At 48.3% G+C, this 23490-nt stretch overlaps 10 protein-coding genes across 10 annotated transcripts; 6 read left to right on the forward strand and 4 right to left on the reverse strand.

The window, feature by feature from the left end:
* Window positions 1-126: 126 nt before the first annotated feature.
* Window positions 127-1016, reverse strand: F5147DRAFT_686871 (uncharacterized protein; the record flags this gene model as incomplete). Its single annotated transcript, XM_041436791.1, has 1 exon — window positions 127-1016. A coding segment is annotated over exon 1 (320 nt), but the record flags the coding sequence as incomplete, so codon positions are not given.
* Window positions 1017-1284: 268 nt separating this feature from the next.
* On the forward strand, window positions 1285-3759 carry F5147DRAFT_686873 (uncharacterized protein). Its single transcript, XM_041436792.1, has 9 exons — window positions 1285-1572; window positions 1647-1707; window positions 1754-1799; window positions 1848-1954; window positions 2013-2125; window positions 2175-2438; window positions 2490-2553; window positions 2602-3232; window positions 3283-3759. Exons 1-9 carry the CDS (start codon window positions 1418-1420, stop codon window positions 3501-3503), a joined length of 1662 nt encoding a protein of 553 aa, XP_041294596.1. The 5' UTR covers window positions 1285-1417; the 3' UTR covers window positions 3504-3759.
* A 212-nt stretch (window positions 3760-3971) lies between these two features.
* On the forward strand, window positions 3972-4539 carry F5147DRAFT_686876 (heat shock protein 9/12-domain-containing protein). Its single transcript, XM_041436793.1, has 4 exons — window positions 3972-4078; window positions 4131-4217; window positions 4272-4334; window positions 4390-4539. Exons 1-4 carry the CDS (start codon window positions 4025-4027, stop codon window positions 4447-4449), a joined length of 264 nt encoding a protein of 87 aa, XP_041294597.1. The 5' UTR covers window positions 3972-4024; the 3' UTR covers window positions 4450-4539.
* F5147DRAFT_633423 (Josephin-domain-containing protein) lies at window positions 4540-6324 on the reverse strand. Its single transcript, XM_041432841.1, has 6 exons — window positions 6147-6324; window positions 6076-6086; window positions 5909-6020; window positions 5808-5859; window positions 5702-5752; window positions 4540-5641 (listed from the first exon to the last, which is right to left on the reverse strand). The coding sequence occupies exons 1-6, from the start codon at window positions 6241-6243 to the stop codon at window positions 4555-4557; spliced, it is 1410 nt and encodes a 469-aa protein (XP_041294598.1). The 5' UTR covers window positions 6244-6324; the 3' UTR covers window positions 4540-4554.
* A 77-nt stretch (window positions 6325-6401) lies between these two features.
* F5147DRAFT_633424 (autophagy-related protein 27) lies at window positions 6402-7737 on the forward strand. Its single transcript, XM_041432842.1, has 5 exons — window positions 6402-6689; window positions 6742-6868; window positions 6923-7247; window positions 7302-7388; window positions 7439-7737. Exons 1-5 carry the CDS (start codon window positions 6420-6422, stop codon window positions 7548-7550), a joined length of 921 nt encoding a protein of 306 aa, XP_041294599.1. The 5' UTR covers window positions 6402-6419; the 3' UTR covers window positions 7551-7737.
* Window positions 7738-8211: 474 nt separating this feature from the next.
* On the reverse strand, window positions 8212-9599 carry F5147DRAFT_835873 (uncharacterized protein). Its single transcript, XM_041443978.1, has 2 exons — window positions 9173-9599; window positions 8212-9115 (listed from the first exon to the last, which is right to left on the reverse strand). The coding sequence occupies exons 1-2, from the start codon at window positions 9396-9398 to the stop codon at window positions 8622-8624; spliced, it is 720 nt and encodes a 239-aa protein (XP_041294600.1). The 5' UTR covers window positions 9399-9599; the 3' UTR covers window positions 8212-8621.
* Window positions 9600-11261: 1662 nt separating this feature from the next.
* F5147DRAFT_686882 (uncharacterized protein) lies at window positions 11262-13075 on the forward strand. The gene is made up of 5 exons (XM_041436794.1): window positions 11262-11456; window positions 11505-11669; window positions 11720-11899; window positions 11956-12532; window positions 12587-13075. Exons 1-5 carry the CDS (start codon window positions 11301-11303, stop codon window positions 12859-12861), a joined length of 1353 nt encoding a protein of 450 aa, XP_041294601.1. The 5' UTR covers window positions 11262-11300; the 3' UTR covers window positions 12862-13075.
* A 964-nt stretch (window positions 13076-14039) lies between these two features.
* On the forward strand, window positions 14040-16127 carry F5147DRAFT_835875 (uncharacterized protein). The gene is made up of 3 exons (XM_041443979.1): window positions 14040-14398; window positions 14463-15340; window positions 15395-16127. The coding sequence occupies exons 1-3, from the start codon at window positions 14350-14352 to the stop codon at window positions 15869-15871; spliced, it is 1404 nt and encodes a 467-aa protein (XP_041294602.1). The 5' UTR covers window positions 14040-14349; the 3' UTR covers window positions 15872-16127.
* Window positions 16128-18501: 2374 nt separating this feature from the next.
* Window positions 18502-20685, reverse strand: F5147DRAFT_686896 (NMD3 family-domain-containing protein). The gene is made up of 6 exons (XM_041436795.1): window positions 20623-20685; window positions 20514-20568; window positions 20426-20457; window positions 20159-20364; window positions 19813-20111; window positions 18502-19765 (listed from the first exon to the last, which is right to left on the reverse strand). The coding sequence occupies exons 1-6, from the start codon at window positions 20672-20674 to the stop codon at window positions 18742-18744; spliced, it is 1668 nt and encodes a 555-aa protein (XP_041294603.1). The 5' UTR covers window positions 20675-20685; the 3' UTR covers window positions 18502-18741.
* Window positions 20686-20799: 114 nt separating this feature from the next.
* Window positions 20800-23286, forward strand: F5147DRAFT_686897 (uncharacterized protein). Its single transcript, XM_041436796.1, has 5 exons — window positions 20800-20937; window positions 20992-21121; window positions 21222-22559; window positions 22706-22838; window positions 22896-23286. Exons 2-4 carry the CDS (start codon window positions 21066-21068, stop codon window positions 22791-22793), a joined length of 1482 nt encoding a protein of 493 aa, XP_041294604.1. The 5' UTR covers window positions 20800-20937; window positions 20992-21065; the 3' UTR covers window positions 22794-22838; window positions 22896-23286.
* The last annotated feature ends 204 nt before the right edge of the window (window positions 23287-23490 follow it).

A 23490-nucleotide genomic window follows, 5' to 3' on the forward strand; every position in this document is an offset into this window, starting at 1 on the left:
TTGGAAAGGATGGGCTAGCCAAGGCATGTAACGATCCGAAGCATCAATACACCTCCGCCAAGATGAAGATAGGAGCGTAGTGTCCTGTCACCATTCTGAAGTAGATCGGCTCCTAAATCAGGGTGAAAAAAACGAGTCCCTGCGGTCAATTACATCAGTGGCAGAGACCTCAACCACCGCGCAGTAAGTACATTTCCTCGCTATCCATAAGTCGCAGTTAACATTCACTGCTCCTGCGCATACCTTTGCTGCGCTGTTCGCGCCACTCCCTTGAACGCCGGGCCATCGTCAAGCTAGCTGCTCCGGATTCTTCCCCACCCCCATGCGCGCTTTCGCTTCCTACGGCCTACGGACATTAGCACTCAGCACGGACGGACAAACCTCGATTGGAGTCACCGCAACGACGCTCATGGTCGAGTGCATTCCTTGGGACAGCACTTCCCCATATACCACTTTTTGACTTCTTCATCCTCGTGTCCTCATCTCTCTCGTGCCTGCCACTCTCTCCCATACAAAACTTGGGTTTGCAGTGTAGCATCTCCTCAACAATGAAATTTAAACCATGAACGATGATGAGGATGCAATATGAAATTCAATGACAGTAACATGTATGTAGACATTGATAGCAGGGTAGCGTGCACGAGGTGGAGCTCCAAGCTAGACCAAGAGGGAAAAATCCAGGATGCAGCAGAAATTACTGGAAAAAGAATATGAAGGCCGCGCCAATAGGAATAACTGACAAGGAGGATTGACAGGAAGAGCCAATGAGGGGATATTGACTGCGAGCGTGATGGGGATCTGGCGCTAGATCTTGGTGCAGACGTGTCGTCCAGTCTTGATGCGCTATTCCACAAAAGAAATCGACCGGCCCGCATGGCTACTATTGCTAGACCGTAGGTACCAGGAAGGAGCGAGAGCGAGACTGGTGTCGAGGGTTACGGGCAGGATGCAAGGGTTGAAAAAAATAGCAGAGGATGCTGTGCGCAAAGGGCGCGAGCTCGACGAGCACTGGCAGAACTATGCAAACGATAGTAATACATAGAAAAAGCTTCGTACCTTTCTCCGCCACAGTTTTCGGGGTCCAACCTTTAAATAAAAAGATCACACTCACACATCATCACTCGTAGCGCGTCCAAGGTCCACGTATTCTGGGTTAAACCGAGGATTCAGCGCTGAAGTACGTAGCGCGTCTCCCCTCAGCACAGGCATTGCGACCTTGTTGAACGTTTCGTATTTGTAAGGAGCGCTATCCAAATTAGTACTAGTGCTAGCTAGTGACCGCTGACCTAAGCAACCTCGCGCACTCACCGAGGCAAACTACTTATGCCGAGCACAGAGTGTGAATGTCAAGCTCATCGTCAAACCTTGGCTCAAAATCGAGGCCGACGTTCTCCGCAGTTACTGCTCACCAGCTGTCATGTTACTCCATGCTGTGTCGCTTCACATCCTGTTTGTGCTCTTGAACCTAATAGGTTCAGCGTACGGGTACATCCCAGCGCAGCCTTCTAACGACACGAGCCAGATAAATGGCATGAATACATCAAGGTTGATCCTTCAGTGGTACCCTAACGGGTAAGATTTGCCAGCGCGCCTTCCGCGTTTACATTCTGAGCTGCTCCGTTTGGTTGCTTGGGTTGTATTCTTAGCTCGGATTGGGAGTACGTGTCCTATCAACTTGTGGGCGCAAATAGCAATGGTACCACTAAGGTGCATATATCCGTTTGAGCTGACTGCGATCTCATCCTTCAAGTAGGGCGCCCTCGTACACTTCACTGAGAGTTTAGCGATGAACGAGACATGTAAGCGTGCATTCTATATTGACTCGGCGAGGATGCTCATATAGACAGCAACCACTCCTTGGATAGCTCTGATATCATGCGATGCCAATTCGACGGACTTCTCCGAGGAAGTCGACATATTTACGATGGCGAACAGCTCAGGTGCTCAATCTGCTGTAAGCTTGTTCGGTTGCATGTATGTCGACAATTGCATGGCTAATTCCTTCATTCCAGCTTCTGTATTCTCTTTATTCCAACACTTGCGTCATCAATCCAGAGTATGCTGATCCCGCTAATTTTGATCAAGTCTTCGATATATTCTCAACTCAGTCAACATCGGTCTCGAGGTGAGTTTGACTGTACATGCTTATGTAGGCCTGGTTTATGAGCCCCTAGAAACATTGAATACGAGTTCGGGCAAGGTGGACGCACGAATCTATCTGTTTATGGGAACTTCGATGCAACTACCTTGAACGCATCCGACACAACTATCAGTCAGTCTATAGTGTCAGGCTATCCTACCGTTCCTGGATATCTACTTGCAACTTTGCAAGCTTGGAATGCGACGGGAACTAATTCTACGGGGACAAGTAGCAATGACAATGGCTCCACTGGTTCGACTACGAATCAAGGCAGTAAAAAACAGACAGGTTTCACTATGTGAGAATAATTTGATAGTGTATTTGATTTACGGGCTAAGTCTGATTATAGGATCATCCTGTATGCTATCACCGGCTGTGTTTCAGCTTTATTTTGCGTCGTCATCATCTCGGGGGTATGTTGCGTTACACTATTGATTAGTGTTGATCTAAATATTGTTCAGGCAGTTAGGGCAATACGCCATCCCGAGAGATACGGTCCCCGAATTGCGACTGGTGACCTCCGTCTTGCACGCGGCGGGAGCCAAAGCCGAGCCAGAGGTCTTGGACGAGCCATTTTGGACACATTCCCCATTGTGAGGTTCGGCACTGTGCCAGACGACCGGGAGGATCCCACTTATCCAAGTCTCAAAGACGTTGAATTACTTCCTGTGGATGCTAATACAGCACTGCAGCAGACAAATGATGCAGCGGAGATGAGCACCATCTCCAGTCAGGCAGTCCAGCAACCATTACAATCAGTGGGAAGGATTACTGAGAGATACATTTCTACTACTGGTGCCACAACAAGCGTGCATGGTCGAGAGGATGAACAGTCCGATGCACGAGCTGTACCTCGGTTGACCCGTCCACGACTGCCTGCTACCTCCGAAGCGCCACCATCCCCAGCACGGGATGTCGATCCGCTGATGCCAGAGGCAATCGGACGTGAGACATGTCCCATCTGCATCGTTGACTTCGAAGAGGGTGATGAACTAAGGGTATTGCCTTGCGAAGGAAAACATCGTTTCCATCAGACGTGTGTTGATCCATGGCTTTTAGAGCTTTCGAGTTCTTGCCCATTATGTCGACAAGGTGAATCATGCCTCGCGAGCTCGAGATAACCTCTTACTAATGGAGGACAGACTTTCACGCTCTTGAAGCGATGTTGTCAGGGTACGCGGGTGACCGTGATACGCTTTCTGTATTTCCTTCCAACCGGCGTATCAGCCAAGCACCCTCGAACCAACAAAATCGCTTTTCTCGCTATTTACGATCTGCACGGCGGCGACACCGTGAGCTTGAAGAAAACGATGATGATGCTACAGACCCGTCTATGTCCGCGACTGTTGACCATTCACTATGACCCTTTGGATATTTACCCATATTTATTTTCCACTGGTTGTATGCATACCTTAGATCCCGAACTCTGTACGAGCCCTGTACATGTGACCTACGTCGTATTCCTGAAGAGAGCCGTTCTATATTGCTAGTACGTCTACTGAACCCACCGCGATCGGGTGTAACCTTGCACCCAGCACTGATCTCACTGAGTCGGGGCTGGAAGTCTCTTGGTCGACACTAGACAAAGAATGCCTGATAGGATAACTGGTCTAACACCCTATGTGCAATCTAAAAGCTGATAGGATTCACATAGGAATGCAATATGTCAACGCGAGTTCAGTGGTAATTCTGACCACTCGCCAAATAAGGCAGAATCTCTCCAAAATATGACAAACGACGTCATACCGACGTCAGGCATGCACAGCTTTCCCGTTACTTTCAAAGGGTATATAAGGTCGAGGATATTCGCTTTTCTTCCCCAACATCTTCTCTCTACCCACATTCACATATCAACTTAAACTCACAATCAATATCATCATCACAATGGCTGACACTGGACGTCAATCTATGACCGACAAGGCTGCTTCTTCTGTGAAGGTCTGAACATTTTTCCCCTCGGAATTTATTCTCGCGCCTGACATTGTCTTAGCCCGACTCTCAGAAGTCGATGACCGAGCAGGCTGGTGACAAGATGAAAGGAATGACCGACTCGGTCGCTTCTACTCTCCAACCGCAGGTTAGCCCCTAACTCGATTTAAGGTTTTGATTGACGCTGACGCTCTGATTTCAGAGCGAGAAATCCACCACCCAGAAGGCAGGTGACACCATGAGCGGAAATTCCAACGAAGGGCAGGTGAGCTGAGGTCAAACAGTCATTTCATTAATTTGTGACTGATAAAATTTCGTAGGAGTCTTTGATGGAGAAGGCTAAGCACGCCACGGGCATGGGTGATTCGGAGACGAAGTAGTTCAGTCCTTTCAATACGAGCGTCTCAAATACTGTATTATATGTCGGGATAATTGTGATCTTTAACACAACGCACTTGAGCTTGAACTATTGTCGCTGGTCCCGGTCAACCACCGAATCTTGCCAACCTTCTTCTGCGCATCTCTTCCACACTGACAGACTCTCTCGGTGCTTCCGGTTCAGACACAATCGTACTAGTATCTGCTTCAGATTGATTGTCAATCTGGTCATCCTCAACAGCTGCTGAGATGTGAGGCGGAGGTGCTTGTCGTGTCTGAAGTGGTTGTACCGGAAGAGGGATGAATTCAGATGACACATGCTCCAATGATGCGCTTAGCGCAGCCTGAAAGTTGGCATCGTCGTCATCGTAAACTCGGTCCACATTTCCCCTGCTATATGGTATCCTTGCTTGGGGAGGTGTGTAGTCTGAATCTTCGGAATCATCATCATCCAGTTCTCCTCTGGCGTGCCGTCCTGCTAGCGAATCCGCAATTGCACGACGGAGATGCTCGTCTTCATTGCCATCTTCTGCTTGTGATCCGTATGGCGGCTGCCGACTTCCAAACCGCGCAGCCTCTTCCTCATACTGCTGTCTAAACCCCAATTCTTGTTCATGTCGCATGCGCTCCATGAGCACACGATCACGCTCCATGGAAGCAGTAATTGGGTCAACGTCAGCGTTTCCGTACGGGTCTTGGTTGGGAGGAATGCCTGGCATAACTCCTCTCGTTGAACCCGATCCACGAATGTCAGAGGCGAATAGACTACTCTGCGCGGGAGGGTAGGAAATCGGCATAGTCCATGAACCGCCTATTTCTCCAGCCCCAGCCAGTGATGCTTGCAAGGCTGCTTGCAGCTCCATATCTTCGTTCTCGAAGCCAGACTCCACGTCATCCCGGGGTGACGATGAAGCCGAGGTAGGATCTGGGAAAGTAGATGCGATATCATCTGCGTCTGTGTGGGGAATTTGAGAGGGTGCATCTGGATCAATCTGTGTGACTGTAAAGATAGAGTATCCGTCGCTCTCAGCTTGTTGCAGGAACATGCCAAGGTAGAGTTTGCTGATCCATCGTGGCTGACGCTTGGTGGAATCGAGGTTGAACCAGTGTCCATCCCCTGGAATAGAAAGATCTCCAAATCGTCGCAACGTGTACCAGTGTTGATTCTGGTTGAGTACGAATGCGATTTGGTTACTGGTGGGATGACGATATGATGAGGAACGAGAGATGATAACTCATGGTAGACGGACGTACTGCGGCTCATTCTGATATGGCTTCATAGCTTCAGAGCGCCATCGAACGAGGCTGAAATGGATATTATAAGGAAATGCACCAGATATGAAATGTCAATTGGACAAACCTGAGATTCCAGATATTGAGTGCCTCTTCTAACACCTGCACGGAGAAGAATCCTGAGGAATCATTAACGCTTCATCCAGCTGAAAATAGGAAACAAAATGCCTGTATCATCCATATTGGTACTAGTACGTGCTCGATTGGCGTCGTCATAACGCGATGACTCTTCCAGTATGTCCAACTTCCGAGCGAATTGAGAAAGATCGGGCGCTGTGAACTATGGCGATCACACAAGTGAGTATACGATTTGCAATTTAAAGAAGGATACCAACATAGTTTCCCTCTGGAAATGGTGAATGAAAGCCAGTGAACACTAGCATCGAGCGATAGATGGGGTACGTACGAAGTAGTGAATTGAGGGCATGCTGCGCACAAAGATTTGATCCTTCTTGCTGCCTCTCGTGATATATCGTGTGCACAAGTGGTTCCAGCCCTGTCATGTTGGATTCGATTTCCTATAGACTTGCTAGTTCAGTGGATGGTAAGCGATGTAGCTGCCCAAGTGGAAGTGTCATTTAAGGGACGCGCACGCGTGTCTTACGTAATTCCAGTACTATCCGACTTGTTCGCCGTTTGCCCTAGTTCATCATCTTTCCCCGGGTCCGCATATATAGCCATGATTTTCCAGCACTTCATACCTCAGTCATTACCTTTCAATCTGTTATCCTTACTTGTTTTATTATCCTCCACAGCTCTTGTAACGGCAGAAGACTTTGATTGCCATAATGTGTTGACTGGAGGGTTGAAATGGGACCTAACGCTGCTGAAGGGCTCGCACACAGTGACTAGGACACGAGAATCGCCGCCTACCACTATGGTGGATGAGCTCAGATTTAATTTGTGCAAGAACCCGAAACAAATGCATGGTGTGCCAGACGATGAGCAGGCAAGTCCAATTCGTGATAACCCAGCACTGCCAATGTTAATGTAAACCGCAGTGTCAGACTGGGACAAGGGCATGTTTGAGGAAGATAAACAAGAAGCCCGAGTTGTCAGACCGGGTGATTGCTGTCATACCTGTCGCGTCGACGTCTGCCTTTGAGCCAGAATATTCACAGCTTGATTGTATGTGGAGCTTCTATTTTATGTTTTGTTATGCATACTTAACAAATGTGACAGCACCGAAAGGTCTCTCCTTGACATTTCGCGGAGCCCCATACCCCACCTTGTCTGATGATCCCCAGTCTATCAATTTCTCTCTCTTTTGTGCCGACGATGCAGACCCCAAAGCAGAACCCACATTTGTGTCATATGAGAACGGAACTGTGCGTGTCGATTGGAGTACACCCGCAGCGTGTGGTTTGCCGGATGATCAACCTCCTTCACAAACCCCTCCACAAACCCCACCAGAAGAGGATGACGATACGCCTACGGATGAAGGTGGTGAAGAGAGTGATACGAAACCAGCGACGAGAGGCAGTGGACTTGGGTTTTTCTTCCTTGTGTGAGTGGTACAGTGTTGATACATAAGGAATACGACTGACTCCTTATTTCCTAGCCTCCTCCTGGCATTTGCAGCGTATCTCGCACTAGGTGCATACTACAACTATTCCACATATGGTGCCCGCGGCGTGGATCTTATACCGTGAGTGCATCACGATTCTTTTTCTGGAGCAAGGCTTAACGCCTGCGTAGGCATCGAGATTTCTGGCGCGAGGTGCCATACATGTTGCAAGACGTTGTGTCTCATCTATGTTCAACGGTTCGACCACAACGGTCGACTCGTGGAGGGTATATTGCCGTATGATGATCATGTTCTGTCTTCTGGGACACGATTCTGTTCAAGGATTTCAGATATAGACATGGTGCATGCCTTTTTTACTTAATTACCCTAACGCCTTTATACTGTTAAACTACGCTGGAAACAGAATGGAGGTGGGAAGTGATTAAAGATGTAATGTCCTTCTGAAATCGATCCAGATGAAATTCACGAAATCCCGTTAAATTTTAGCAGTGCTGCTGCGAACAGGCGCAGCTAGACTGTCTCATTGAGTGACACCGGGTTTCAATATTCGCTGTAACGCCACTAACTTTGAGGCTTGTTATAGCCCAGGCGCCTGTTTTGGGGCTAGTAGGCCCATCAAGCAACAGCTGCTCCTCGGACGTGTGCTTGTGGTCCGCAGGTATGATCAGGCACTGGAAGCTATCAATACATATATCTGCTGGCGGCCGCTATTATCCCTAACTTTTGAACCTTGCAACATGCTCACCAATTGATGAAACCGTTTTCTGTGATTGGCGCAGGCATGATTGGGACTGATCAGTACTAACGTTTGGCTCAAGTCTAGTTGCTGCTGTTACTCAGGCATGACTCAGGTGCCTCAATAGATAGTAATACGGTCACGAAATAAGTACTCGCTCCACTCGAATCACGTTCACCGACTGCTTCAGGATTGAAAAACCAATCACACATGATACAAATACATTGCATTGTGGGGGTTGTAAAGTATACGTGACTAGTCCGTTCCGGTACATCGAAAGCATTGCAGTGGGAGATATAGCAAGATAGTGATAAAAATGTGAGTAGGGGGTAGATGTGCAGAAGTGAGTTGTGATGATGATACAAAGTGAAATAAGAACTGGCGGTGACGAAGTCTGATCGTAGTCCATGATAGCGATGAATATGTGAGTAGGGTGTGGTTTATACAAACGTGAGTGAGTCGTGGCGGCAACGATAATACAACTTGAAAGTGAAGGAAGAGCTGGCGGTGATGAAGTCCGATTGTAGTCCGTTGGAGGCGAGTGCGATCATATACTGAGATCTGATGTGTTGAGAAATGACAAGTGACGAGCCAATGCGACCCGCGCAAGGCAATAATCAAACATTCTGAGAGAAGTGAATATTCCAGCTATCCGAGCCGTCTCGAGCTCTAGTGAGGCCAACGAAGAAGACTTTGGGGCCCAAAAAGTCAAAACGTTTTACGCCCAGCGCGTGTTCGCGCTGGTCTGCACGGGACCTAGCCCTAAAAGACTCGATAGCGGCACTAACCGCATTAGAAGGTCTGTGCATTTGCATCTCGTGTGATGTAACACCTTGGTTGAGGGTTTCCCGTATCTTGAGCAAGACGTCATTCACGGTGATGCCGTGGGGGTTTACAACTTCTATTATCCAAGCAGGGAGCTCAGGAATAGTAATGGTCATACGAGAGACTGTTGGTTGTAGCGCAAACTCCCAAATCCTGGTAGGCGGACAGTCTGGTCGCAGTTGCACATATGCTAGGTCTAGCATGACGTTGAACATTATATTTGGACCACGACTCAAGAGGGGGTGTAAGACTATCATGGAAGAGTGGGTTGTAGAAGAATGGTGATCTAATGCGCAATAGATGAGATCTGGGCAACATATTAATGAAAAGAAGAAGCACGTACGCGGCACAGGGGGTTGGTGCAGATGTGCATTAGGGTGGGGGAGGGACACCGTATGGAGGTGGGGTGCGTTTATAGCTGGTATCGGGAGCGATACTGGATGCAAGTACGGCGTGTTTGGGATGGGCGCTGGGGGTGCCGGGGATGCCGACGAACTTGAACGGTCAGATGGTGACCCCCAAGACTTGTGGCTGTGTGAAGAGGAAGAGGAGCCCATACGATAATGCATCGTTTAGTCAGGGAGATTGGGCAGAAGGGGAGAGGGGCGGGATTGGAGATGAAAGCGCAGTGAGTCGACGACCATCTTACGCTGTCTTATATAGCGTACTGGGGAGCGTCGTCGGGAAGTTACTTGAGCGCTTACGGTTGTCATCGTGAGTAGGATACGGAAGTTATGGGCGGGAGTCGACAGCGAACATGATCGTATATGGTCAGAATTCAAGGTTCATTGATTGACGCTGGGCGGGGTTTCCATAATTGGATTGGGGCGGGAGGCTATACCATATAAGGCAGGCGTCGGGATCATGTGCGCTGATGGCGGTCTTATCGATGACCCAAAGTCTTGGATGCGCCCTCCGCCGAAATATATCATCCCTAGACTAACATCTTCCTATGTGATCACATTTACTAAATTTAATTACATAAACTATGTAACAAGATCCGTTCAGTTCACACAGACAAAATCAGCGAGGTTTTTTCCAGTGCTGCACTCACCGGCGGGTGGCGCAAGCGCAGCGAGGTTGATAATGGCCAATTCAGGCTGCAACCAATATGGTAATGTAGTTTATCCTGCACCGAGTATTGCGTGTTGATATCAATGTCTGTTGACTGGTCAGATCACGTAGGACCATTACGGCGACGAGAAAGTGTAGTCGACACCAAAGGACTACCACAACCCTCTTGTTCCCTCATATCAACGGTCCACCAAACCAATTCTCTCCAAAGCTATCCCTGTCCTTGCTCTTAGTCGACTTGCAAAAGTCTTCTCCGAGCTTTTGGGTTGCGTACCGGATTCGACTGCTACAGAAGGACTGCATAATACGTTTCAGCACCCTGTATTCAGGAATAGCATGTATTTGCTTATGAGAATGCATGCTTACCATTTTCGAATGGAGATCCGTTCCCGAGGCTTTGAAGAGTGATAATGATCAAGTTGAGGACTTCACCGAACCTAAGAGCGTATTCTGGGCCGTGCGTCGCTCACACAGCTCGGAAGTGAGTCGGAACCAACAGCTGGTCTAAGTCCACATCTACATCAATGCATACAAGTTCAGTGCGCGCACGATCATTTTGTGCTCTGAGGTAACGTGGTTTTGTCTTCGCATTGCTCGCTGTGAGCCCACAGGGCCCCTGGTCTGAGTGTGAGGCGCGTTGGAACATTTAATGAAAGGGTAAGAACTACACACCTCTAGGAACATCCAGAATAGCAGAGATCACAGTGAGAATGTAAGGCTGCAGTTAAAGCAAAATTTGGAAGGAAAGGAACCAGAAATACAAATTTTCGCCACGCTGCGCACAAGAAAAGAACGGAAAAGTTGTGGTAAAGTGCCCACCGCACTTTATTTTACCGTAAAATCTTGGGATTTTACGGGTGGCTGAGAGCTCCGGCAGCGGAATTTTACATGGATAAGGCGGGCGGGCGCACTCGCTCATTTTCGCCATACAATTAAGCAAATTTAAACATGTATATTGCATGGGTGCACATACGTATATAGCTGTACATTATAGACAGAGAAAAAAGCATAAACCATGCCGTCTTCCTGCGTGTGCACACGCGAAATTTGGATGGAATTGCGTCGCAACAACAGCGCGAGGTTGATGGACGCGACATGACGACACAAGGGGCCCGGCGAACTCCGTCGGTGAGTGGTTTCTGTGCTTACGAGTGGTCCTCAAGTTCAGGTGCAGGTGCAGTGCATCATGTAATGCCATGGAAGACGACGGAACGGGAGCGGGAGCTGCAGATCTGCGCGTTGAGAGTTAGTACTGAAGACGCGGGTTGCTGATTCGTCAGCGAGGTCACGTGCTTTGGTGTTTTACTAAAATGAGGCAATAAAACCAACTTTATCACGTGCGCGTCGTAACATGGATCGCAGAACTGATATGTCGCATCTTCACTCAGACTACCACTATGGCGCATACAAATCCAACAAACGACGAAGAGCTTGACGACGATCCAGGAGCATATGTCCTTGGGTTTGGTAAACACGCTGGTGAACGACTCGATTCCATCCCTGCTCACTACAGGTTGTGGGCGACAGGAGCCGAATGTCAACATTTCCGCTGGGTGAGAACTCAATGTGGTAGATATGACTGTCACTGAGAATAATCGCAGTATGCAGAGTTAAAAGAGGCTAATGATCGATATGAAAAACAACTTCTCCAAACTCCTGAAGCCTACACCTTCTCCTTCGGAAAACATAAAAATGAAAGACTTGACGAAGTACCAGAAGATTACATTTGGTCTGTTATTCGCCCTTCGTTTTCTAATAATGCCTGGGTAAGTCGATTCTCTTGTCACGTTCATGCTTATATATATTGTTGCTGCAGTACCCAAGCCTGGTGAAAGCACATTGTCGTTACCTGGACCAGGTATACCAAAACAAATCACCAGGCTCAGTTGAGATCTGGTTTGGGCAGCAGTGCCGGGGTTACACACTCAGCTTAGCCTACAAGCGGCCTGGTTTCATTAGATATTGTCTGAGACCAAAGCATAAGAATTTTAAGTGGGTGAGTCACGGTTTCCCCGATGGCGCCTGGCATTCGGTAATCACTTCTATTCCAAGTATGTCAAATTTGAAGACCTAGTTCGGAGGTACGAAGCGCATCTCGCGAGCCACCGACGGCCATACCGCAGAAGAAAACCGGCAAATGTGGAAAATCCCGTAGGGGAACTTCTGGGACATTGGGACGACCGTGGGTCTGTGGAGCCAGGTGATGAATATGTCCGGGATGGCTTTGTAGTCGACGATGGTGAGGGGGAAGATGAAGATTCCCAAGAATATGGTGGTTCCCAATCAGACGATAGCAACGACGACTACGGATTTGATGATGATTTTCAGGGTGAAGAAATGTATGATGATTCGGAAGTCAATACAACCGGTGACCCAGACGGATCAAGTCCAGAGCAGCCTTCTTGCGCGAGTGCGGCTGTCTCTCAAGTCTCGGAGTCGGAGTCGGACTCAAATTCGGATGACGATACGCCTTTGGACGAATTGCCCAACAAGATCAGGGCAACACGTGTTTCCGGGAAAAGGAGGGCAAGAGTCGTATCCTCGCCCAGCCCCCGAAGAAGTCATCTATCTGAAGGCAAGGGCAGTAATGATGATATCGCTGCTCAGCCCTCACCAAAACGCCGCAAAGGTATTGATCATTTTTTGAGCTGTTCATGCATGATCTCAAGTGCCACGATGGCAGGCCCCCGCTTGGTCCATGATAGGCCTGCCAGGAATGAATTCAATTCCGTAGCAGAGTCGCATCTTGATGAACAAGAACTCTCTCACTCGGGGTCGTCCCAGGAATCTGCTGCAGGTTCAAGCATAGTTGATGAATCCCAAGTTGAGGATGAGTCTTCGCAAATCAACAACGAGGAATTATCGGACGGTTATATTCCTCCTCCCTCAGTCTTGGGAGGCTATTATCGTCCGTTTCCACGTGTAATTACTGGCTTCCATCACCAGAAGATGTCTTAGCGGAGCTCAATGGCACTACGAGTATTCGCGATGAACTTAATATTCGCCCGAACTGCGATGTAGTATAGAGCCCCGTTTCATTTCCGAGCTCAGGCCTAGGAGTTACGTGACAGCAGTGCGAAAATCATGACCACTGCCACTTTCATCGTGATTTGATGGAGTGATGACCCTCATCAGCTTCTACCTATCTGGAGAAGATGCTCTCACAGCTAAGCAGGGATTCGATCTACACAGCTTGTTTTTAGCAAGCTTCTCTGTTTCAAATCTTAAGTGAGTTCGCGGTGATGCGCCCTCCGTAGACAGCGCCTTGTATTATACTGTATTCATACTGGCCAAACTGACGACATGTGGGTCCAGGAGACGCACCGAGTCAAACCGACGTGTGCGGGGTGGAACTCATTGCGCCACTTTGTCAGTAACTAGTGTCAGAACTTTGTAAGTACTAGCCCTGAGTCGGTTTCAATTTTGGGTAAACTCGCGATCAACTGCGTTGACATCGCATGGACGGTTGGCTCGGTACTCGATGCAGCACTTGGTTGAAAGTGACCCATCAAGCTGCGGGGATGTCCTTGTTCGAATTGGTCGCAACCCAAAGATAAGAGAGCTGTGGCAACAATAAAAACAAGTCTTGGCGACGAGTTCCCAGAGAGTCGAATCACGCCGTCGATGAATCACATGGACCGGTCAATGAGTATTAGTGAGGCAGTGAAAGTACAAGTCACCGAAATGTTTAAGGTTCAAGGTGCTCATGCTAGTGTGTAAACAATGTCAAACTTGAAAATGTAGATGCTAGACGGTCCACTGATCTTTAACAGCTTCCGCCCTTGTGGTAGAGGAATCAGATAGGGCTGATGCTCAGAAGGCTGCTTCACACAAAAAAGGACATGAATAAGATCGGACCGACATATCATGATGACAACGAGCGCTATGTGGCTGATTGCGCTGATCATTCTACGATTAAGATGCGATGATTCGGCCAGGTACGGATAGCATGGACCTAGGACAAGCCAATGAACCTCTACTAAAAAATAATTATTCCTGTTGGGAATAGAGAAGAGGAAGCCGAGGGTCCCGACGTTCCGAATGACAGGGAGGTTGAGGCAAAAATTTGCGTGAGGACGATAAGGAGTTATGATGCGGCTAAGTGCTCTGATCAGATGTCCGACGGTCCAAAGATGGGATCCTTTGATGAAACGATCTCTTTGTTCGGGTTACAGCTGCCTAAAACATTGATTCCCGTGCCCGCGCTTGGTTAGAAGCCTTGTCTGCAGACTCTACCACTTATATAAACCTTCTATAGCCTCTGTTATGCCGACGTTCATGAAACGCCCGTGGGCTTTACCCTAATATTCCCGTGTACGTATATCCTTCACATATAAAGTTCCCATCCGAGAAATCTGCCTCGTGCCCTCTTTATCGGTACACCCGCTCTTTGCTCACACATCATCTTTTTTCCTTCAGCGATACCTCCCTCCGTTTCCCTAAACAATGCCTGCTGAGCGATCCCGTGGCTCGTTGAAGCGCGAGTCTTCAGATGGTATGTATAACGTTCAATCCACAAATATGTTTGCAGATGCTAATGATAACATACTCTATATTAGTAGGCGCCCAATTAACTTGGACCCTTCCGCTTGAGCCTGCGTCTCCTCAGAGCATTGCCTTTGCACCCAACGTAACACCCATCAGTTTCAATGAACCACCCCACACTGTTGAAACTACATTTGAACCTGTGCTCTTTCCCACTCCTACCGCGGAATGTTCGTCCCGTCGGCCCACACATAGCAAAAAGCGGCCCGACGATCATATCCCTCGTCCCCCTAACGCCTTCATCCTCTTCCGCTCATCATTCATCAAAAGCCAGCACGTATCCACAGGAGTAGAAACTAACCACAGCACTCTTTCAAAGATAATAGGTCTTACGTGGCAGAATATGCCCCATGACGAGCGTCAGATCTGGCACGCAAAGGCAAAGAAGGCATTGGAGGATCATAGGCGGAAGTGGCCACAGTATGCTTTTCGCCCTTCCCATACAAAAGCAAAGGGTGGGGCCGAGAAGCGCAAAGTTCGGGAAGTCGAGCCGAAGGACATGAAGCGTTGCGCGAAAATTGCTGAGCTCCTTGTAGAGGGCAAAAAGGGTCAGGAGCTCGAACATGCAATTCAAGAATTCGACCGCACGCACGTCCCTGAGGTTGTTACACGTTTCGAGGCTCCCATAACTGCTAGGGCATATCGCCGATCTTCATCCGCTCCCATTGACAACCCGGAAACGAAGAAGCCATTCCTTTCATCCTCGCCCGCGCCACGCCGTGTACGTTCCACAAGCAGCCATCCTTCCCTTTCGTCAACCTGGAAATCTCAATGCGACGATCTTCCGCCGAGACCCGAGGGTCTGGCGTCAGAGCACTGTCTTGATGTATCGGCATCCTCATCATTTATTTCATCAGATTATTCTTTCCCTGCGAAACCGCAACCTTCATTGGTGAGCCGCGCCGGACTATTCGGCTCTATTCCGTTGACAATTTTTTTTCTGTAGGAATTTGATCCTTTCATGTTCGACGTAGCGTTCGGCAATTCGATGGCGTCTGCCGGTCCAACTTTCCCTGACTTTTCTCCTTCACCGTGCGAGACGCGGGTTCAAACGCCTTCATTAGTTATCGACACCACACAGGGCAGCTGTGACTGGTCGCAAGCTTCATCGCCCTATTGTAACTCTCCCGTCACTCCTCATTTTTCCCTCAATCCTTCTTTCGACACATTGCGCGCAGAAAGCGACGATCCGTATATGACCGGTTCATTTTCCTTCAATAACTCATATCCCCTTCCTTGCAATGGGGGTTTCCAAGACGCTTTCAACACATTCGGTCACCCCGAAAATTTGGGCTCCTCGCCGTTCTCGAATGAAGATTTCTTCTCGAAAAACCAATTTTCCTTATTCGAGCCGGGGAAACTGGAGCTTGCCAGCGTGGATATGGAATTTTCCGCTTTCATGTCATCATTATCGGCCTTTTGATCACGAGTGCACTGTTTTTCCTTGGTTTCCGTTAAGTAACCAAACGATGTATTTTTAACGACCCAACGCGCGCGGAATTTTTCTGTGTAACAACTTGTAACATCTCATCTCATTTTGCGATACATACTTCACACTTCCGTCATACCCACTTGCTTTGTGTATAGTTATACCTATCTACATGTACTTAGAACACTTCTCTTTGCCAGCGCAACGGAGAATTTTCATAGATTGCTGCAATTACATAGTTCAGCTTGGAGATTTGAATGATCATAAATCATGACGCATGAGGACTTCATGATGAAATGACGGCATTCAACGCGCACCTGACCTTTCATATCGGGTCATGGTACATGCTAGCGTGAATCGTAATAATCGTAAGAGATCCCAAACGGATGAGGCAAGTGCGGAATGGAAGATAGGGCACGTGTGTTTAAACTCTTTTGAGGTCACGAGTCCCCGACGAGGATGGGAAAGGGTAGCACCGGTTTATTCCCTCGCGCTACTACCGAACTCGGGCCTGCTCGGGAGTGGGGCTTAATATTTGGCGCGATCACCGGGGGGAAAAAAGAGGGCGCATATACATTGTCCGAGTGTGCTAAGCCCTGAGTAGACGGTCTAGACTATATGGTACAAGAAGTGAGGATCACTGTGCGATGTGGAGCTCACTTTCAGCAGAGGAAAACCTTTGACGTTAAGAAGCAGCTGATTGTAATAATAGTGCACGATGCATTCGAAGACATGACCGCTGCCGAAAAACGATGCATCTCGACCGCCACTATTACATGGCATTTCGTAACATCAGTTATCGCAGACATGGCAGATCGGAAGTCCATGTGTAGCGCGTCGCACATGACACATGTGCTCCAAGATTAAGTTCCACGAAGTTTGCTCCAGAATTTGTATTCGGAATTTCAAGGTCTCTGAAGGTGACAAAACCCATTAGATCCCGCGGGACAGGAACATAGGAGTCCTTGTACCTTGTACCTTGTATTCTATTCGAGGGTATTTTGGTTCCTCACCTGACTGATACCTGATAATCGTCATCGAGGGTTGACAAGAAGTATATGTTCACCATGGAAACACCACGAGTTCACACAACACCATTTCTAGTTGTCTCCTGGCTTGGGCCGAGCCAGCAAGCCCATGTACGTGTTTGAAATGACCTACATAGACAGCTTGCTTATGCGCCAACTCAAAAGAGTGATTCGGAAATGATTCTTAGCGCATCCCAAAATGTTGTGAAAGTGAGTTTGCTGCATCTGGGAATTACTCGCTCGCTAGCGTTATAGATAGATGCAGTAAGGGCTGAGACTCCTGCAATGTTTGGGAAAGCGACAGAGACAAGGTGCATACCTCTGAACTAGGCCATATCGGAGGAGATCTGCATGTAGCGCAAGCGCAAGCGTCCATGCTTCGTTATTGCGCGTACCACGAAGCGCGTGTTGGAACTCGGGCCCTATCCCAGATACTTTTCCAGGACCTGGAGCAGGTGTCACAACAATGTTCAAACCCTATTCATTCAAGAAATGAGGGTCACTTTCCTTGACGGCGTGCTCAGTTGTAATCTTCCTCGCATTCGAGCAAAACATTGGTTCTGGAGATGCCACGATACACCTCAGCTCGCATGGTGTCACTTCAGTCGTACTAAATCCATGATGGATAGTCGATAATCGGTGGCTCGGCAGTTGCTCTCTATTCCCGTAATTTCAGTCCAAGGAGTGCCATGCAAGTTGAAGTGCTGCTAGATACCAGAATGATCCGTAGGCGGCCATCATAGATCCTGTCACGGTGTGCTGGTTGTGGCGTACGTATGCAAACGTTGGCCGAACCAAATATGGCAGGTGCAAATATTTACCGCTCGGGCTGACCGGGCTCAAGCGCTCAAGTCGGACCACGCTCAACGTTGCAACGTTGAACGTTAAAGTGAACCCTTGCAAACTTTCAGTGCTTCCGTTCTGCCCCATCTATGGATTGTCCCAGTACAATAGTAATGATGACGAATTTATTTACATAAGGTGCGTTGTTCCTCAGCTGAAGTCAACTCTGCAACCTAATTTGCATTTGTAAATCGAACCCACAACTCTGGGACATGAAAACACAACACCCTACAGAATTAACGACATCGTTCCCCTCGCTGGTCATTCATTCATGGCCAAAGAAGGTGTCTGTGTTCTTTTGGTATGCGGCGAAAGCGTTCTTCATGCGCACCACGTTTCGAGTTTGATTACGATCCCCAGGGATTAACGAGGCGGAGTGGTCAGGAGCATCCGCATCTCGTATGTTAAGTGCATACTCGCTACCAGGCTTGATTAAATCAACTCTTCTGGTTGCTGCTGTCGCTGTATTCATCTGGGCATTTTTCCTGTCTCACTGGTGGCAGGGCGTTACTGCGTACTTATTTGCAACTGACCAGGCCACTATATCATGATGTCCATCCGTCTGGTACGGCTTTTCGCCGGTGGCTGTAGGCGGAATGAATCTCGCAGTATCATGTTCTCGGGCTTTGGTGAGCCTTGTATATCTTTTCCTCGTTACATGGTTCGACAGTTACATCGACGTCCATTGTAATTCATGGGTCTTCTCACCAAGAATTAATAGCTGTTAAGGAGGAGGTTGAACTCCCTTGATATGCCGCCGCATCAAGTTCTTCCCCACAAATTAAAAGCGACTATGCGAGTGCATATTGTCCAATGATTTTATATGCTTGATGGAGTTAACACCGTCTCATCAGCCCCTGGTATATGTGCGACGTCTTTTTTTTAAAAAACCCCCCGATATATATGGAACGCCGGGGAAGAAAAGAACAACCAAAAATCAATATATTATAATATTTGAGCGTGCTCGACAAGATCACACCTAGAACCTGAAAATCATGGGGTCTCTGAATCTCCAAGCGTCATCTCGTCGAATTCCTCTAGTAATTCTTCCAGTCTCACGGCGGGGAAGTCAGGCTCCTCCTCTGCATTCTGTTCGTCTTCATCCACCACAGTAGTGTTGTTCGTATCCACTTCATCAACGTCCATTCCATATTGGCCTCCTTTCTTCCGTGCTCCATCAGTGGCATCACGCATTTTCGTATCCTTGGCCGCGTAAAGATTGACCGTCCCACGTAACTCGGGGTCTTCTTCGAGGTCCTGCAAAAACCGCTCATAATCCTCTTCCACCTTCTTATGATCTCGTCCGCCCATACGCCCAACAACACCCCGCCCGGCCCCAGTTTCACCCTCCTCTCCAGCTTCTTTCGCAATACTCCGCAGCTTCCAATTTCTCGTCTTATTTTTCTTTCTTCGGTTCGGGTACGTTTTCTTCACGAGTATGATATCCGGAATGCGAGATGAAGGAAGGGATGAGAAGTCGTCTGAGTTGAAGTTGGCGTTGCTGAGATGATATCCGAGCGCAGTGTCGCCGGGCTGCAGGATAGCACCTAGATGCGTCCGCGTGTGGAAGATCTGGGTTGAGACACTAGAGTTCTCGTGATCCATGATCGTGTCTTGGTCACCGTAGGATCCATGTGATTTGAATGCACCCGACATTGCTACCTGCGCGTCGGCGGAGACCCATTTGCCACGGACGGCGCCTGAGGGCTCGATGTCCAAGATCGTAAACTCAACCAAATCTGTCACCGTCGCCAGAGAGACGAAGGGTGTCCTCCAGTAAACTGGCGCTGAAATCTCACAACTTTGCAGTGTTGCGGGATCTAAGAGCTGGAAAGAGTTGCCGACCCGAGTACAAATAGTAAGCGGGCTTATGTTGCTCAGCTGCCGGGCCTGTTTTGGAGGAATGCAGACGAGGTCATCCTTGCAAACCGGGACAATCTCGACAGAGTAGGTGAATTTATAGTTTGCAGTGCCCGAATGAGTGTCTGTGGAGAGCAACTGCTCGGAACCTTTCGATCTGCAAGTGATGAGAACTAAAATACGAGCCGTCGTGACACAACTTACCGCACTGGAACAACCCCTGCTAAGAACTCGACCATCTTGATCGCATGACTTCGTTGACTATAAAAGAAGTCGAGGCCATCTCTGACCTCTTTCACCGATATCGTGTCTTTTTGTGTCCCGTGCTTCAAAATCAGCTGCTCCAGGTATAAAAATGTCCGTTTGTGGGAGACTTTCTGTCGCACTTGTACAAGTGCTTTCCACGTATTTTTTGCCGCAAGCTTAGTGCAATCAGGGCATTGTCCGTGCTGGACAAGATATTCGATCTCAAAGATTTGCTCTAGTATCGTCGATGTCAGAACCTGATGGATGTGAGTAACATATGGCATTCTCCAACAGACGTGCATACCTCCTTCTGAATCGTCAGCGAGACTCGTAATCGCTTCGAGTGAGGCTCCGTCCATATGAAGTGAGCTTCCGTCAACCGGACTTTACTCAAGCCCTTGAGCCTCTTTAAACAGATCGCCAGTAATTCTTGGGATTCTGGTCGAGCGAGAGTCCAAGATTGAGGGGGCGATAGAAAACGCTCGCAATTTCTACAAAATGAGACCGAGGCTGATCATCATCGTCATCAGTACCGTTCATCACGCTGCTCAAAAAGTTCGCAACAACACACACTGCTTTGGGATGCCCTCGGTTATGTCTACGCTATATAAATGTGAGCACTCTCAAATCATGATCTTGCGAGGCCTGATTATACTCACGTATTTCGAAGACATGCCACACATAAATTAGCAGAATTTGGGACAATCGGTGTTCCTGATGATCATGATGGGGGTCAGCAGAGCAAATATTTCAAGATCAAAGACTTGCCACAATCAGCACAGAGCACACGATGAACAGCGGGTCCTGGAACAAATTCCATCTTCACGAGATGGTAAGCAGATAACTTATGACTGACTCAGATCTAGATTTTTCACTCAGTTATGTCATCAATGTATTATCTCCTTATCGAGTAATCTCGCTTGAACCCAGGGATTCGCTCCTCCAGTTTCTTTACTATCCGAGTCTCTACTCAGGTTATCTGCTCCTCAATAAACCACTTCGAGCTCCCAGGCATAGCACCACAAACACATTAATACCCCAAAATTTTTAAAGGGTTTTAATTAGGCGTTTGTTACATAACATGTACGTCACCGTGTCGCGAAGTTTGAGTCTTTCGCTAAGTCCTTTACTACATAGTTGCGTGTTCAAATCTCCTTAAACCTCTAAGCCTTCAAGGCCTCATTGTTCGATATTTACTTCTAGTCCGTTTGATGGGGAAATCGTATGTCGTAGTCGTGGGTTTGAAGCCAGGTATATATCCGAATTGGTAGGTTGAAATCCCTATTCTTGCAAATTCAACGCGTCGACGCAATATGTTAGCGCAACGCCAATTCCTTATGAATTTGTGAAGCTCATACGCTCTTCAGGATAGAATGCAGTGGACAAACCAAAAAAGTTCCAGGCGCTGTTCATCAAAGCTTTGATACGTACGAGGAAGCTCTTGCAGTATGGCTCGGAGCCTTGCAAAGGGGTGAAGTGAGGGCCGTCCGACCAAATGCAGGCGCTGCGGCAGCTCCTACCACTAGAATCAAGAATGAGATGGATGGTAACATGTACCAACCGGTGACTCCGAGAAAAATGGATCGTGTCGCCGGTGCTCGTACTGTCAGTGTGCAATCGCCCCAGACGCTATGGAATGATGTGCCCCTACTCCATTCTCCACGCCAAATGTTGTCACCAGAACCACAAACTGGAGTGACGCAGTACGTGGAACTACAGGATGATCCTTGGCTTCAGCCAGAAAGAGGATTGTCACCCCGAGTCACCGTGGACGATACATCTTACACATCTTCAAGTTCTTGCGTAAATGAAGCGTCGCATTTACTGATGAGATCCCGCCCCAGTCATATCAGAAGGGTGGAGTCTTCCCCCACCTCATCCCTGACGTCCATAGAGGAAACAACATCCCCTCGAAATCTACGTCGACAAGCGACTGCTCCTACGTCATTCGAGACGGGAGCGCGGTATCCCACTATCGAAGAGATACGTAAAGGTCAGAATTTGGATCCTCGCGTCATGATTCCGCCTTCAAGGATATTTGATCCTGCAAATGTCAAACCTCATCCAAGGGGTGTTTCCGGTCGCAGAAAGAATGGCCAGAAGGATGCAGAATTGACGAGTCCTCATTATTCTACAACGCACCTTGTGCGAGATCGTCTGCCAGCTGTCGATTATCCAAAAGACGACGAGCAATCTATTTCTTCTCTCCCACGACCCCGAGTTGCCAACAAAGGGAATAATCGAGCACCCACAGATGCTGCAACTGAAGTATGCGCATCCGGTTATGTTTCCGCCGACAGTCAGCATTCGTTCTCGCAGTACCCTTACCATGTTCAAGAAGTCTACTCGCTTGATAGGCCTGAACAGCGCAGCGTTGTCGTCGTGCACTGTCCACTAGGGAACGGCTGCTGTCATAGACACTGCGGAAGCGCGTCTGCCTGTAGCGCAGTAATGAATGAAAGGGTTCAATCGCCCTACACCGATGTCGGAGTCTCTCCGACAATATCAAGTGTGGGCTTGGCTCGCCCAAAATCCAATGTACAGGATCCCGGAGCGCGGGTCTCTGATGCCTCAAGTAGGCAGGGGTTCCATTCTCTTTTAGGATTTTCCTCCATGCCCCAAGTTTCGCATAGCAGTCACGCTGTTGAATCGGATGTCCGTTCTCCGTTTGCACGAGGGACAAGAATCCCATCAGGCCTATCCGAGTAAGTGGCCGCTCTGGTATCACCTTTTCACCGTGGTACGACTGTGTGCCCGCGGCTATTACGCTGGATTAATTATTTCTTCTCATCACCTATTTGGACACTTGTAATTGATCGTTGGACCCATTGCTAATCAATTATTCGTCTAGGCTGTCGATATTCGGACGACCCTCCCCCGTGATGCAGGGATCGCCAGCGAGGGACAGGCACCGCAGCGTGGTGATCAGCCGAGCATGATATGAGGATCAGACTATCAGTTCAAGCCTACATGTCCATCAGAAGGTGATGGTTGTTTTGTTGATGCAAATTGTTGTTTATATTGGTCTTGTTCTATTCGAGATACCCCTGGCTTAAAGGATCTTGATTCCTGATGCCTGTTTGACTGGCATAGCAGTTGGCTTCTTGTTGGTGCCCGGATTTAAAGCACATATTTCTTCATGTACTTGGTCAAAAGGACAGAGGGTGCAAGGTAGCAAATGATGGTCGAGAACCGAAATCATTTGTTGAGGTGATCGCAGGATTTCTCACGCCATAAACGCGTTTGGGTTGTCCTGGAGAACTGGCGAGTCACGATATTTCTTGGATGATATTCTCTCCTTGACTCGCCAGAGGGCTTTGTTTTGTTGATCGGTTTTTTCTGAGTCATTATCCTGCTGGGGGTATGCCCCGTAGGCTTTATTTGGCATCATATGTACTTTTGTGGTGGATCTAGATTCTGGTTTTCACGGGTTTCGGTGCACTGAGCAAGCTGCCGCCGCAAATTATCGTTCGCCATATGCGTCTAGTGCCTTGGTGCGGTGCTCCACATTCAAACCCTAACCCCACTCTCTTTCTCCAGGTTGACCCTAACCCTAACCCTTTTGGAGTCGGCTCAACACACCGATAACCTGTTGTATGTGGTGTGTACTAGTTTGAGCTTGTGGATGTTATCGAG

This window comes from Suillus discolor (assembly GCF_016758755.1).
Source record: "Suillus discolor strain FC423 chromosome Unknown F5147scaffold_18, whole genome shotgun sequence".
In the NCBI taxonomy this organism is placed as follows: domain Eukaryota; kingdom Fungi; phylum Basidiomycota; class Agaricomycetes; order Boletales; family Suillaceae; genus Suillus; species Suillus discolor.

Excerpts from the sequence above, each read along its gene's own strand:
- F5147DRAFT_686873 (XM_041436792.1), top strand. The coding sequence starts at position 1,418 with ATGTTACTCCATGCTGTGTCGCTTCACATCCTGTTTGTGCTCTTGAAC. Across the intron at positions 1,800-1,847 it reads TTTAGCGATGAACGAGACAT|CAACCACTCCTTGGATAGCT; the intron begins GTAAGCGTGCAT and ends TCATATAGACAG. Across the intron at positions 1,955-2,012 it reads GCTCAGGTGCTCAATCTGCT|CTTCTGTATTCTCTTTATTC; the intron begins GTAAGCTTGTTC and ends CCTTCATTCCAG.
- F5147DRAFT_686876 (XM_041436793.1), top strand. The coding sequence starts at position 4,025 with ATGGCTGACACTGGACGTCAATCTATGACCGACAAGGCTGCTTCTTCT. Across the intron at positions 4,079-4,130 it reads AGGCTGCTTCTTCTGTGAAG|CCCGACTCTCAGAAGTCGAT; the intron begins GTCTGAACATTT and ends ACATTGTCTTAG. Across the intron at positions 4,218-4,271 it reads CTTCTACTCTCCAACCGCAG|AGCGAGAAATCCACCACCCA; the intron begins GTTAGCCCCTAA and ends CTCTGATTTCAG.
- F5147DRAFT_633423 (XM_041432841.1), bottom strand. The coding sequence starts at position 6,243 with ATGACAGGGCTGGAACCACTTGTGCACACGATATATCACGAGAGGCAG. Across the intron at positions 5,860-5,908 it reads TACCAATATGGATGATACAG|GATTCTTCTCCGTGCAGGTG; the intron begins GCATTTTGTTTC and ends ATGATTCCTCAG. Across the intron at positions 5,642-5,701 it reads CCATATCAGAATGAGCCGCA|TAACCAAATCGCATTCGTAC; the intron begins GTACGTCCGTCT and ends TCATCCCACCAG.
- F5147DRAFT_633424 (XM_041432842.1), top strand. The coding sequence starts at position 6,420 with ATGATTTTCCAGCACTTCATACCTCAGTCATTACCTTTCAATCTGTTA. Across the intron at positions 6,690-6,741 it reads GTGTGCCAGACGATGAGCAG|TGTCAGACTGGGACAAGGGC; the intron begins GCAAGTCCAATT and ends TGTAAACCGCAG. Across the intron at positions 6,869-6,922 it reads AGAATATTCACAGCTTGATT|CACCGAAAGGTCTCTCCTTG; the intron begins GTATGTGGAGCT and ends CAAATGTGACAG.
- F5147DRAFT_835873 (XM_041443978.1), bottom strand. The coding sequence starts at position 9,398 with ATGCATTATCGTATGGGCTCCTCTTCCTCTTCACACAGCCACAAGTCT. Across the intron at positions 9,116-9,172 it reads GCACCAACCCCCTGTGCCGC|ATCACCATTCTTCTACAACC; the intron begins GTACGTGCTTCT and ends ATTGCGCATTAG.
- F5147DRAFT_686882 (XM_041436794.1), top strand. The coding sequence starts at position 11,301 with ATGGCGCATACAAATCCAACAAACGACGAAGAGCTTGACGACGATCCA. Across the intron at positions 11,670-11,719 it reads CGTTTTCTAATAATGCCTGG|TACCCAAGCCTGGTGAAAGC; the intron begins GTAAGTCGATTC and ends TTGTTGCTGCAG. Across the intron at positions 11,900-11,955 it reads AGCATAAGAATTTTAAGTGG|TATGTCAAATTTGAAGACCT; the intron begins GTGAGTCACGGT and ends TTCTATTCCAAG.
- F5147DRAFT_835875 (XM_041443979.1), top strand. The coding sequence starts at position 14,350 with ATGCCTGCTGAGCGATCCCGTGGCTCGTTGAAGCGCGAGTCTTCAGAT. Across the intron at positions 14,399-14,462 it reads GAAGCGCGAGTCTTCAGATG|TAGGCGCCCAATTAACTTGG; the intron begins GTATGTATAACG and ends ACTCTATATTAG. Across the intron at positions 15,341-15,394 it reads CGAAACCGCAACCTTCATTG|GAATTTGATCCTTTCATGTT; the intron begins GTGAGCCGCGCC and ends TTTTTTCTGTAG.
- F5147DRAFT_686896 (XM_041436795.1), bottom strand. The coding sequence starts at position 20,674 with ATGGAATTTGTTCCAGGACCCGCTGTTCATCGTGTGCTCTGTGCTGAT. Across the intron at positions 20,569-20,622 it reads TGTGCTCTGTGCTGATTGTG|GAACACCGATTGTCCCAAAT; the intron begins GCAAGTCTTTGA and ends CATGATCATCAG. Across the intron at positions 20,112-20,158 it reads CGCTGACGATTCAGAAGGAG|GTTCTGACATCGACGATACT; the intron begins GTATGCACGTCT and ends CACATCCATCAG.
- F5147DRAFT_686897 (XM_041436796.1), top strand. The coding sequence starts at position 21,066 with ATGGGGAAATCGTATGTCGTAGTCGTGGGTTTGAAGCCAGGTATATAT. Across the intron at positions 21,122-21,221 it reads CCAGGTATATATCCGAATTG|GATAGAATGCAGTGGACAAA; the intron begins GTAGGTTGAAAT and ends TACGCTCTTCAG. Across the intron at positions 22,560-22,705 it reads ATCCCATCAGGCCTATCCGA|GCTGTCGATATTCGGACGAC; the intron begins GTAAGTGGCCGC and ends TTATTCGTCTAG.